General features: G+C 43.7%; 1 protein-coding gene across 1 annotated transcript in view; it reads left to right on the top strand.

Annotated features, from left to right (window-relative positions):
- The window catches only part of LOC132998680 (protein kinase C-binding protein NELL1-like), a 213,412-nt gene that overhangs the window by 152,047 nt on the left and 46,762 nt on the right, over positions 1 to 14,603 (top strand). Inside the window, exon 14 of the mRNA XM_061068408.1 lies at positions 13,775 to 13,897. Within this exon, the coding sequence (XP_060924391.1) occupies positions 13,775 to 13,897 (123 nt within the window). The remainder of the gene's footprint in view (positions 1 to 13,774; positions 13,898 to 14,603) is intronic.

Here is a 14,603-nt window from a genome sequence, read left to right as displayed (position 1 = left end):
GTCTCCTTCTACTCCTCCTCGCCTTGTGTCTCCATCGGCTCCTTCTCGCCTACCTTCTCCTTCAGCTCCTCCTCGCCTTGCGTCTCCTTCGCCTCCTTCTCGCCTTGCGTCTCCTTCGGCTCCTTCTCGCCTTGCGTCTACTTCGGCTCCTTCTCGCCTTGCGTCTACTTCGGCTCCTCCTCGCCTTGAGTCTCTTTCGCCTTCTCCTCGCCTTGCGTTTCTTTCGGCTCCTTCTCGCCTTGTGTCTCCTTCGGCTCCTTCTCGCCTTGCGTCTCCTTCGCCTCCTCCTCGCCTTGCGTCTCCTTCGCCTTCTCCTCGCCTTGCGTCTCTTTCGGCTCCTTCTCGCCTTGCGTCTCCTTCGGCTCCTCCTCGTCTTGCTCCTCCGTCGGCTCCTTCTCGCCTTTCTTCTCCTTCAGCTCCTCTTCGCCTTGCGTCTCTTTCGGCTCCTTCTCGCCTTGCGTCTACTTCGGCTCCTCCTCGCCTTGCGTCTCCTTCACCTTCTTCTCGCCTTGCGTCTCCTTCACCTTCTTCTCGCCTTGCGTCTCCTTCGGCTCCTTCTCGCCTTGCGTCTCTTTCGGCTCCTTCTCGCCTTGCGTCTCTTTCAGCTCCTTCTCGCCTTGTGTCTCTTTCAGCTTCTTCTCGCCTTGCGTCTACTTTGGCTCCTCCTCGCCTTGCGTCTCCTTCGCCTTCTTCTCGCCTTGCGTCTCTTTCGGCTCCTTCTCGCCTTGCGTCTCTTTCGGCTCCTTCTCGCCTTGCGTCTCCTTCTACTCCTCCTCGCCTTGTTTCTCCGTCGGCTCCTTCTCGCCTACCTTCTCCTTCAGCTCCTCCTCGCCTTGCGTCTCCTTCGCCTCCTTCTCGCCTTGCGTCTCCTTCGGCTCCTTCTCGCCTTGCGTCTACTTCGGCTCCTTCTTGCCTTGCGTCTACTTCGGCTCCTCCTCGCCTTGCGTCTCTTTCGCCTTCTCCTCGCCTTGCGTCTCTTTCGGCTCCTTCTCGCCTTGCGTCTACTTCGGCTCCTCCTCGCCTTGCGTCTCCTTCACCTTCTTCTCGCCTTGCGTCTCCTTCGGCTCCTTCTCGCCTTGCGTCTCTTTCGGCTCCTTCTCGCCTTGCGTCTCTTTCGGCTCCTTCTCGCCTTGCGTCTCTTTCAGCTTCTTCTCGCCTTGCGTCTACTTTGGCTCCTCCTCGCCTTGCGTCTCCTTCGCCTTCTTCTCGCCTTGCGTCTCTTTCGGCTCCTTCTCGCCTTGCGTCTCTTTCGGCTCCTTCTCGCCTACCTTCTCCTTCAGCTCCTCCTCGCCTTGCGTCTCCTTCGCCTCCTTCTCGCCTTGCGTCTCCTTCGTCTCTTTCGGCTCCTTCTCGCCTTGCGTCTCCTTCAGCTCCTCCTCGCCTTGCGTCTCCTTCGCCTCCTTCTCGTCCTGCGTCTTCTTCGGCTCCTCCTCGCCGCTCGCGGGCTCCCTCCGCCTCAATGCTAAACCGGCGTTAGCGTTCACGCCGCACGGAGGCGACTGCTCATATTTCACGACGTTAACATGATTGCCCATTAGCTCCTGTAATTGCTGCGTCTGTATTGTTATTCTTCATTGTGTCTGCGGATCGGGAAAAGGCTTTTTTTTCTGTAATTGCATTGTTGTCGCTGCGTTAAACGGAACACACGCAGACGCCGCGGAAAAAAACCTTTTGTGATTAAACAAAAGAAATGTGTGAGATCCTTGAGGAGTCGATCAAGCAGGCGGCTGAGGGAACGTTCACTCAGGGACGTCGGCGCCTGGTTGGTTTGCACAGAGTGAGTGAAATTATCTTCAGTGAATTGAATCTCGGGGGGGGGGGGGAATAAATGGCACATTAATCGTCCGTATGGAGTGTCACAGATTTAGCGGCTGCGGTGTCAGATTTTGACTTTCGTGACACGACGGCAACACTGGCTCCTCAAACGTGACAATCAAGCGGAAATTACATAAAACAAACATTCCAGCGGTTTTATTACACACGTTGTGCGTGTGTGTGTGTGTGTCTCTGTACACGTCAGGCAGCTTCCTCCGCCCACACACCGAGCCTGACATCACCGCAGGCACCACACAGTCTACTCTCAATATTACAATGTGAGCAGCTCCTTCCTCTGAGAAATAAAATGTCACCCACAGCATGTTTACACGACTCATGGTGTCATCGCCTTCTTCTCTGGACACACTCAGCCTCATCGCTCCCTGCTGCCTGGCGCTGGAGCCGCTGCCCTGTAAACAATCCGAGGTTCTGCTTGATTTCACCTGCTCGGGGGGGGGGAACAGGGGACAAGAGATGGACTGGAGAGGAGGAGGTGGATGAGGAGGAGGAGGAAGAGGAGGAAGAGGAAGAGAAGTGAGGTTTTGCAGCTCGTATCTGCTCATAGTTCAGTGTCCAGGACAAAATAACATTTAAAGGACATTTGATGTGAAACTAATCAAATGCTCTGTAATATTCTTGTCTCTGTGACGAGTGATCAGCCCCTCCACATTTCGTACAGTTCACTTTTACCTGAACAGGTTTTTCTTCAGTGGAATACAGACCTACCCTGGATTTGCTGTATTTTTTTGAAAGCACATTATTTTAAGATAAACCGTAGACTGTATGAAAAGATGGACGACATGACAGCTCCTTCAAACGTGAAGACAAATCAGCAGTACAGGGCATAAACCACACCTCCTCCATGTAAGCAGACGGGACGTGGGACAAACTTAAAAGTCAAAGTACATGTTTATCTATTCATTGATATAAAAACAGGGTGAACACCTGACTCGCGATTTGGTCGATTGGACGTAAAGGTGAGACCTCGATATTGCAGCACCAGCCCAAACCCCAAGAGCAGCAGCTGTGGCTCATGAGGTAGAGAGGTTAACCAGCCGGTCGTTGGTTCGATCCCCAGTTTGAATTCCAAAGTGTCCTTCGGCAAGTTAATGAACCCCAGATTTCCCCTGACGGCTGTCGACAGTGAATTATGTGATATTGAAAAGGCTCCATATAGAAGTGCTGTGTTAATGGGACTTGTACTTTGAGAAAGAGGGACATATAAATACAGTTGGTTTACCATTAACCAAATATAATTTTAAAAAAGGAAACAAGGCAGTGGCACCTGTACCCGGCATAGTTTAGTTTCATTTTTGTACAGCAGGAGAAGTTGGAGATGCGTCGTCCGTCTTTATTTATAGTAAATCATTTAGATTGTGTCCTCTACTCTGTTCTCTGGTGCTTGGTTTGTTTTTCTCGACTCACATGGAAGGTGTTTGCCAAAAAAGCCTCAAACCTGCGACTGCTGTCTGCTCTCCGTCAATCCAAAGATGTTTCATTATAAAGAACCTTTATGATGAAACGTCTTTTGACTGACAGACGGACTCAGAGTTTTGAGAGATGAAATCATTTCATGGGCCACAGGGTGAGTGCACGTTGGAGACAAACGGATAAAACAGATCTATTAAAAGATGGATATGAGAGTCTCTGATTTGTTCCGGCTCCAGTTTGCAGAGTTGTAGATGATGTCATCGTTCAACCTCCTCTGTGGGAGTTCGTCATGATCCATGACTTCATCCTCTGTTGTTCTGTGACTCCCATGGTGCACTTGTCTCTGGCTTTTTATTCTCTAGTTGAATTGTTTCCTGCGTCAAACAGGCTCTGATAAAACTCACAGTTACAGAACAAACCGCTGGATTGAGACTTGTGAGGTCACTTCTTTCCTCAAGACGCCATTAACAATAAATTATTCCAGAATATGTCGTCAGGCTGTTATTATTAGATTTTGTTTAAGGTTGATATTACTCTCTGGCTTTTCTTTGTTTACTCTGCTGCCTTCTCAATGAACGTATTTATCTTCTATGCTCGTCCCACTGATCAATACCTGCCTCGGTTATCTCTCTCTCTCTCCGAGCCGCTCGACTCAGACTGAACCAAAGCAGCTGCCTTTAATTTAATGCATCAGATGCTACGTGGATTCTCCAAAAATGTTAGCATTGGGAGGCAAGAAAAAGACACATCACGTGTTTAATGAAAATTTAATCAAATCCAATTCCAATTATGCATGTAATGAATGTGGAGCTCAGGTGTGACGAGCCTGGAAACCCTTGGCAACCTTCCAGCGTGTACATTAACGCTTCCAAAATGGAGGTCACGCCGCTGTCAGGCTGGCTCAGCACCAGCCAATTTAACAAGCCCATCAAACCCAGTTTGCAGAAGGAGGCAGATAAGTTTTTCTTAGTCCTCATTTCCTACCGACTGCGAGATGCTAATGTTTATATTTAGATTCATCCGTGGAGGTTTGATGTTTCCTCGCCGCTCGCCTCCGACTGCACAAGCATCTGGAGTTCTCTTAAAGCTTCGTCTCCCCCCCCAGGCTGAGTGCACGTGGAGACATGTGGAATAATAATGCTCCGTGGCTGTGGGATGGATGTTTACCACCAGAGCACATTAATGGAACATGCTTTCATTAATGTGAACTGCAACCTAAGCATCTTTATTGCCGTGAGCTGTGTATTTCATGGGGTCGTAAATGAATTGCATTATCCCCCCCCGGTGCCACCGCACACAGAGGATATATGAACTGGCTGCTGCGGACTCTGTAAAAAAGCTCACAAGCCACCGAAGGAAGCAGCTGTAATTTATGATGTAAATGAAAATATTTGCGGCATAATGAGAAGCACTTGTTTTAAAGTGCCAGGTCTTTAATGCACACACACACACACACACACACACACACACACACACACACGCTCCCTCAGCAGTTTTGCATTCATTCTCCTCTGGTGCCATGTTTTTTTCCTGCTTCTTTGGTTCCTTTTCATAACAAATTCGGCAAATTAATGAGAAATATAAACAGATGTAAAGAAACTGTTAAGTTCATATTACCGCTGCCGTTGGGTTTGAATGGTTGTTTTGATGCCGAGGTGAAGGAGTCACATTGTGCAGCATGTTGGGATGAATGCGCTGCGTGAATGTTGTTTTCATTAAAACATGTCAAAATGAAAAAAAGCCAGGGGAGGTTAATTTGTAAATGATGATTTTTCCTTTGGAATTCATACTCACAGAATCAGCTCGTTCCAAAACAACAAGTAGAGTCTGGAAAATGACCTGTTATGACATCATGGATCACGTGATTAATACATGTGAGAGAGGTTTGCTCATATAAAACCATAGATTAACGCCGTCTCCTCAATGTTAGCGGATGGGATATTAACCAATTACATTCTCAAAGATCATTTCTGTCATTTGAGGTCGTTCCTGGTTATTTCATTCCATTAAAACGAGAATCCAAGATATGTTGGCTTCATTTCTGGATAGTGGCAGGAGGTGAACACTCATCGACCATCTTTATTTTAAATTCTTTGTTTCTGTAACTTTACTGTCTCTGTGTTTTCTCACCATCATTTCTCTGTGGTACTCCACAACAGGGCTAGAATAGCTGATCCCTGTATCCTGGAGATTATGTTAATTAACAGCTAATTTACACCAGATTTTGAAAGAAATATAATTTAGACCAGCTCATGTGTCCGTTATTATAATGAACAAATGCTGCTTATTAATGATTTTGGCAAATAGGATGCATGGAATGAATTGAACATTAATAGGTTGGAAGATCTGGGGTCTGGTTTAATACGGGAACATCTTGCCTCCTCCTGGAAACCCTGCACCCATTCATTCATTCATTCATTCATTCATTCATTCATTCATTCATTCATTCATTCACAAATCCAGCCAGTATTTAGTTTGCCACCAGATCATAACTGGGAGAAAACATTTAGTCCTAAATGTAATTTCCAGGAGGAGGACGGGCGGTAAAGTGATTACAGGACTTGCATTCATCACTTCTTTTATTGCTCCACAGCCTCTGTATGTTTAAATTGGTTTTCATTAACGTCTTTACACGGAGAAAACGAGTCAACGTTGTGTTTACAGCTTGTTTCATCTGCTCCTAAGTGGCCGAGTCATCTGTAAGTTGAAGTACAGGTCTGGTTATAGGTTGAGGGAACATGAACTAAATGCAAAAGCCTCTTTAGAATAAACGAAAGAGTAGGAACTAGAATATTCAAAACATATCCACCACGTCCTTGTGCTTTAATTCAACAAGGGTATAATTGATGATGTAAAACACGAGACAGAAGGAAATTAAAGTAAATCTGCTTAGAGAAAAAAGTCACCAGAAGACACAAAGGTTCCTAATTCCACTCTGCCCTGTTCAATTAGCCTGTTAAGCTCTGTTTTGTCTCCGTGAAATCTTAATAAAATCTTTTTCCTCTATGCACACAAAGTCGTATCGCAGAGCAGCTGCGTGAGATGGAATTAATCGACCTTCGGGTCAAAAGAAAACTGTTTCTCCAGCTCCAGATGGATCACGGCAGGAAAATCTGAAATATTCATCCGACTAATTTCATGTGAATCCGTGCCCTCGGGCTAAATGCTACAACAGCCAATCAATATTTCCCCCCAGTGTCAAGGTGACCAGCAGGAGGCGAGCATGACGACTTTGGCTTCAAATATAAAATAGATTCAAGGGGAGAAACCCTTGAAAAATCCTGGCGAGCTCTGTACTTTTTCTTTTTACGGCCCTGTCACTGGTCATTAAGTTTCACATTAGTGATGTGTTCTGCTCGAGTTTATTGAATGAGACAACGGCAGGTGCTTAAGCGGCGAGGACGCGTTTTAGATATTCATTATGCAAAGTTAAAGTGAATCACGAGGTGTTGGTTTTACTCGCAGATTCACTCTTTTACACACAAGGTCTGCCGACGCTTTCAGGTGAAGTTTCAGAGACGGTCTTGAAAAAAATACAGAGATGTGTGCAGTGGAACATGAACAGAAGATGTGAGGAGACGTCACGGCTGCAGTGTTTACTTCAGGAGGAGAGAAGGTCGGTTAAAAAGGTTTTAAATATGCTTTTCAGTCGGCTGACGAGTTGATTGACACAGAGTTGAATTATTTATTATAACACAGGTGTTATTAAGGCTAAGTGCATCGAAGGTTACATTAACTGATCAGAAAAATGGCCTCATCACTCATTGTAAACGTTGTTGTTAAAATATCTAAAACAAATAGACCTATGTAATATATTGTGTTGACATGCATTGTGTACTTGCATCATATCCCCTAGTAGCAGAAATGTCATGTTGTACTCACAAAGATTACTTTGGTCAATTTTAATTTTTGTACAGATCTGGACCAAGGAGCAGATCCAGGATTGTTTATTATCTTTCATTAAACATTGTGAAATATGTTTTATTCCTATGAAAAGGGACATAAGGCTTTGTCACATTTTTGATTCATCTCTGATAAAAGTCATTACAGCGATTATTTTAGCTTTTATTTGTCTCTTAGACCCAATGAAAGATTTAAATTTTCCTTTTTTCTAAACCTGTCAAAATTATGTATTCATTATCTTCTTATCCGCAGAATGGATAAATGAATAAAGTGTTTATGTCACTGTCAGACCTGAGTTACATTTACTGGACAAGGTCTCAATCATTCATCGGTTCTATTTAGAATTAGTGACTTTTCTCGACAGTCGGATCACTGAGCCCCAGCTGTGTCTAATAACAGCCATTACTGAAGGGGACTTTGATAGTGTTACACTAATTACAGTCCCGGTCATGCCTTTTTTTTTTTAACATAATGATTATCCCCATGAAACAATTTGGTGCTCAAACACGTTTAATGCACTTCAAAAAGGTTTATTAATTATTAGCTTGTTCCTCCACATTTAAACACAGTAGTTATGTTGAATTTCAAACAGGGTCAGAGCGGCTTAAGTTACAGCATCAGCACATTTCATTTCACTTCTATAAATATTTGAGGTGTTTATTTGTCTGTCCGGGAAAATCTCAAGTGATAAGATCGTCAGCGTGATGAATAATTAGAGGTTTCAAAGGTTTGGATTAATTTATTTTAAAAAGAGATACTTGAGTAAAGAGTATGTAATAATAGTGATAGAATACTTAGTACCAATACTTTTAAACTCTATAAGCCTCTGCAGTGACTCACTAATTCACCTTGTCTTTGCTATATACTATATACGTAAGTATAGTAGTGGAGGAAATACTCAGACCCTTTTTTTTAGTAGCAGTACTAATACCATACCATAAATATACTCGAAATTCAAAATCCTACTTTAAGTTGGATTCATTCAATCAGCAAAATGTACTTTTGTGTCGATAGTAATTTATTCTGCAGTGAGAAAGGTCTGGTGCATATTTAGCGATGATTTCATTATTAAAATTACAATAATTAAGCTTTTTGAGGTCACACTGTTTTTTATATATAAATACAATATTTATTTATTATATCTTAAGAGCTCCCGCACTGTCTGTGGTGAAACATCTTCATCTTTAAAGGAACCACAGACACTGTCATATGAATTATTGAGATGTAGAGGAGTTGAAGTTAAACATATAAAATCAGACTGACCTTCAGGGAAGTGCACACATCTCAGCTGAGGCCCGACACTTCTGTTATGAAACCACAAATTCAGTAGATCCAGGATTTTATTTTGGTCTGCACCAAATAGATTTTTTATTTTTGTCATCGGGATCAACAAATTATACCCTGGGAAATATCTTGGTCTGATCCTTCCACCAAGTTTTAAGGAAATCTGATCAGTCGTTTTAACAGAATCCTGCCGACAAACAAACAAATAAACAAGCATTAAAATGCTAAAGATTCAGTAAATGTTCCTTGTTTGCTCCTGCTCTTCCTCCTCGCATATTAATTATGTGTTTAAATTAAGAAGCTCATTATACAGGCCCAGTGTTACACACAAACTCAGCGTGAAGGGACACAAATCATCCGCTTGAGGCCAAATAAGGGAAACGATCGTCCATGTTTCAACCCGAGCGGAGGAATCGATGTGTGTCCTGAGGCTTTTTAACTCCGTCTCACTCGTGTTCAGACCTGACGCTGCATCGCTCGTTTTCATAATTCACTAATTAGATCAGAACCTGGGTAGTGAGCTCCGACCCGGTGTCAGCTGGTATCTCCAGGAAAATCACCATGCTCACGAGCGTCTGTGTAATAACTTTCCAGTGACACGACCGTTCATCACTGGGTCTGGTTATTGTATTACGCAGGGAGAGAATCCCCCCTCGGATATTCTAACTGGTAGATCTTATCAATCCCTAATGGTCGAAACAGCCCATTAATTATTCTGTGAGACCTGTTATTTTTCAGTCCACCCACCAAGCGACAGCTGCTGCTACTGATTTCTGAAGCCAGTGTAGCAGTGCGTTGGAATCGAGTCCATTAGCCGGTGGTTTTCTGTGAAAATAAACTTTCAATAGAAATACAGAAGCCTTTAAATATGATATTACAGCTGCTTAACGCCTGGTGGCAGCACGAGAGGATTCTAACTTCTAACAGAATCACGGAATTTTAGAAACCATGGCAGATTTAACTGATTCTTAATATTCTAATTGTCCCAACACACAAACTAGATCATTTGACATTACACGGAGGAGATTCCAGAGACTTGAGATATCACAAAAATCGACATATAGGAAGATTAAGGTCGTCAGCTTGTGTCTGCTTTGATTTGAAGCTAAAAACAACAACAAAAAATAATGAAATCCTAGCTGAGTTGGTTGAAGAAGCATTTGCAGCGTTTGCTGGAGGTGAGTTTTTATTTTATCGGTAGATTTATCGTTGTTTTTAGTCGCAGTTCGTCAAGTACGCAACAATCCGGTTTGTCGCTCTCATTGGCAAGTGAGGGTTGAGATTATAATGTTTGATATTTTACGATCGAGATCCGCGAGACTTCCACACCATTGGTAGCGTTAAGATTATTTTGAAAACCCTCACACTTAACACAAGTTTATATATCATACAGCAGATTGTCGGGAAAATTTGACGGATGAATCTGCTGACTGTGCATCCACCTGCTCCTCAGAAGCCGAGTCGGGTATTTGTTCTTCCGACTTCTGTGTTTTCAGGAGCTTTGAAGTCGGAATGTTTAAAAACACAAAAAACAAAGTAAAGACAGTGTTTGAACTAAACATCTTTCTTTATTTGAGCAGTTATGAAGAGCAAAGACACAAGATCAGGTTTGACAGTCGTATAAATAATTTAAAACATCTGCACAATAATGATAAAAAACATCTGTATTTGCTAAAGAGAGATGGACGCACAGGATAGAGAATACAGCAGCCCTCAAACACAATAACATGTTCATCCATCCATCCATCCATCCATCCATCCATCCATCCTTCCGTCCCTCCATCATCCATCCATCCATTGAAGATCCTAGCCAGAACCTTCTTTCAGCGCCAACCCCAGTGTCACCACACAACATGAATGTACTCTGCGCATTGATTTCAGTTTTCATATTGATTCTAAAAGCCAGCCTGGTCCTGCACCTCCTCTCTCCTCTGGATGGAGCTTTCATTGAATGAGTGAGGAGCTGTCAAGTGCTCTGACAGCAGCATTGTGCTCGTTCTGAAGTGCAGGACAAAAGGCGTCTTTGATGGACTGAGCTGCCGGCTGCGGGTCGGGGGGGAGCTCTGTGTGATGCATTACCTGTGCCGAGCTGCAGTGAATCTGAGACTTTAACAGCAGCCGCCCATCAAAGAGAACATCAGCAGAAGGACTATAGTTACAGTACTGTAATTATAATAATAGTTCAATGTTTCATTCAGGTGAGGTTTATTGTGCAGATAAAGTTGTACTTCTGTTTCTGTCGGGAACATATATAACGGATAGATTTTTTTTAAATATATTCTGCAGCACCTGAACACCACAGGCTGCAGCACCACAAAACCAGGCGTTGTTAGAGGAGATTTATCAATTATTGAGCTTTGCATCTTTTCCACTTATTCGCTATCCATCGATTCGGCCTCTGCATCGGTGTGTTTATGCTTCTCTACAATTTCAACTGGCCCGGCCGACATTAAACAGAATTAATAAGTAGTCGAGGCCGTCAGCGTTTTAATTGTGCGTCTCCTCTTTCAGCATCCTTTGGCTGTTAACACACTGAATACTTAATGAAGCAAACCTTCCTCTTGTACTGTACGGTTAATGCAGGATACCTGATTCTATCCCTTCTCATAAACTCTCCCGCGTCCCAGCAGCTCTGTTGACATTCACCTCCACTTTAGAGTTCAACACAGGGAGGAAATCCACAGCAAGAGAAAAAGCTAAATAATTTCTCCCACTTGCTTCAGGGGCTCCGTGAGCACCGCTCATTAATTAAGGGGGAATGCATTAGTCATGACTCCCACCAAAGCTTCTGCATATTAATGAGGAGTGTGTTGTAGTGAGTGTGCACCTTCGGAGCGGAGGCAGCCTCGGGCCACGTCCTGGACTTAAAGAAACAGGTCACGGTTCGATTCTAAAGATACTTCAGCGATGCAGCTGTATAATCAAAGGTTGTATTGTTCGCAATCATCCAAAAATCCTGTTTGATTCTAACTGGTCTGCGTCCTTAACCTGCTTGATAGTCTCCGCAGCAGGAGTCCAATCTGAAAACATGCTGCCAAAAATCTGCTCCTCTCATGTTTGCCGGCGGCAGATTATCCACAATCAGACGAGTTGTTGTGATGACGCTTTATTTAAAAAACACGTATGAATCTGATTTCCACTTTTCACTAATGGCTCATTACCGCTGCTCCTCGGGTCGACTGCAGATCAGCCTCATCAGGGCCTTTCGCTGTGAGGCCTGTTAGTGGAAGGTGTAGCGGGTGATGTCACGTGCACGTTGATCCTCGTGAGATTAACCTTCTGAGGAAGTAGAGCCCGGAGAAATCAGTCACTTGTATATTATTGATAAACTCTCACAAAGGACGAGTATCAGTGGTGGAGATATTTATTTGACGTGTCAGGAGCAGAGATAAAGAACATGCTGGAAAATCACGAATACAACTTGTCACTTTACATTCAATCAACCGTTAGAGAAAATCTCGTTAACAGAAGAATTAAAGGTTCAGTGTCTAAAGTTTAGTGACATGTAGTGGTGAAGTGTCATGTTGCAGCTCTTCCTGCTCATTGTAACTCTGTGATTTCCTTCTTATATTTCAACATCTTTATCGTCTCAGTCGATAATAATTCTTACACTGTGAAATCCGAAAGAGACAAACCAGTAAAACACTCCAGCACTTTCTTTCTTAAGGTAACGATTTAGATATCGATCTGTGGAAACATGGATTTTGCCTCTGACGTACACACAGAAGTTTATATAAACTATTTACTTTCTTCACTAACTTTGAGTTGCTCTTTTAATTCTCGGTAAATACAGAACTTTTCAGTCTGCAGGTGAGTCTTTGATATCTATGTGTAGCAGACTGCACCACAAACATCGAAGTCTAAAATAGTCGTTTCAAACCGTGGCAAACATCTGGAAAGTGAAGTGAAAGCTGCACGTTAACGACGGTTACTGACTTCCACTCGAGGTGAAATCGCACTTTGTCTGCCGCAGCAATAAACATCATCTTCCCTCCGGCCTCCGACTGAGAGAAAAACCCATAAAAGTCAAGTTCATGATATCAGAATACAAAACTCTGACCCGGAGCATCGAGCTGGTGTGTTCCCCTCATGTTCAGTGAGTCAGCATTTCATGAATGAAAATCCCCCCCACCACCACCCACTCACCCACCACTCACCTTGCCAGCTTTCCTATAATTAGTCAGTTTTATGGTCGTAGAATTTATATAGTCCATGAAGGACTGTGTAACTACTGCAGGGAGAAAAGCAGAAAGAGCAAAGATGCCCGGATCCGACCGAGCTGCAGTTCCAGTCCGTCGGCCGCTGTGGAGACTTTGTTCTCATGTGTGTGTCCACGCCACCAGTTTGTGTTACCACTACACAAAGAGCACAAAGGAAAACAACTCTGCTTCCCCCTTGGGCAATGAAACTAAAATATAACAATCAGCAGATCTTTCCCTCGTCTGTTAATATGTAGAACTGCTCGTATCACTCTGAAATAAATAAATACCTTCTGATTCTGAAAAGAGGCAAAATATCCTCAACTCCAGATGCTGCATCGTTTCATCGGCTTTTCCAACCTGGCGACACAATCGGTGCCAAATCGATCGGAGCTCTGTCACCTTCATTATCCACGTTTTGATTCTGTCATTCACTCCGAGATATAACGAGAGAAATGTCGTCCGTCTCTCACTTTGTGATAAAGAGCAATAATCACCGTGTCAACAGTTTCCAGCAGAGATTTCCCTGCGAGACGTGTCACTGACAAGGAGATCATCAAAATTCTCACTTATTGATTGTGCCGTCAATAATGAAGAAAAGCCCCCAAAAATATATATTAAAATAAACAATTTCCATCACAGTTCATGCCCAAGCTTTTCAGAAGCAACTTGAATGGACGGATATATAAACAGTCACTGATTACAATAGTTACAATAGTATCACAATAGTGGAAATATTGAGATATTTAGAGCAAGATCAACCTTTTTGTTAATGTTATATGTGATATAATTCATTGATGTTTTGTCTCACTGGTATAATTCCCACATCATGAAGGTAACTGGTGCTGAAACAGAGGAATCTGTCCGGCAGTTCACCGACCATGTTTCAAACTGTTGTATATCACACCTCTGCCAAGTGATGGTTGTTTTAAAAAGTAAGATAAGATCAAATGAAATATGATTCCTGAAGGAAATGTTGTATTCATTCATATTTGTCACAGGATCCACGTCACATGTTGACCGTTCCAAACAGAACTGGAGTTTGGAAACATCCTCTCACTTGCTAACTGCTCTGTTTTCCTTCTTATAATTCAACATTTTTATCACCTCAGTTGATAATAATTCATAATTCTCTCCCTCAGAACATGACGAGTGCGCCAGCAGCCAGAGTTTGTGCGACGTGAACGCCATCTGCACCAACACCATCCGAGGACACCTGTGCACCTGCAAGCCGGGCTACGTGGGCAACGGCACCATCTGCAGAGGTAAGCCCCCCACCGCCCCGGGTAACGGCCCTGGAGGGTTGACGCTCCGATACGGACCCTGACCCTTCCCCCCCCCCCCCCCACATCCCGACTGGGGCTGGATCTCTGCTCCGTATCAACACGGTTCAATCCGCCTTCACATCTTTAACCAGGCAGCAGCTGCCTCACAGATCATGAACATTCATTCTGCACCGGTTCCAGCGCCTCTCGCTCACTGCTCACGTCGGAGGAGAAATGTTTTGTGTTGCTGGACTGGTCTTAAGCTTTATGCACTTACAGCGTTACCGCAGCAAAGGCAGAAAGAAAAACACGACAGCAGCAGAACAGGCTGACGTCTGACCCCACTTCAAATATAATTCCACCGAGAATCAAATGTCAGAGTGTAGTTTTGCCAGGAGAGAGACGACCTGTGGCTGCGAAACCACCGGGCGGAAAACCACAGACCTCAGGAGACAGCTTCAGGCTGATGTAACCCAACATCAGGACGTTAAATCGTTTTTACTCTAATTTAAAGCCGGATTTAGCAAACTGCTGTATTACAGGCGGTGGTGTAATGTTATCTAATGGAATCTACAGTTACACATACACATGCAAATGGAGATTTGGTTTCTCCACGTCAGCCAATTTCTTTGCTTTAGACAGGTTTGCTTGTTTTGGTGCTTTTGTGGATTTATATGTGGCAACTACTGGTTATTAAAATATACAG

The sequence above is a fragment of the Limanda limanda genome, chromosome 3 (genome assembly GCF_963576545.1).
Source record: "Limanda limanda chromosome 3, fLimLim1.1, whole genome shotgun sequence".
NCBI classification, from domain to species: Eukaryota; Metazoa; Chordata; class Actinopteri; order Pleuronectiformes; family Pleuronectidae; genus Limanda; species Limanda limanda.
The sequence above is the reverse complement of the archived record's forward strand: the minus strand, read 5'-3'. Positions and strand labels throughout refer to the sequence as shown.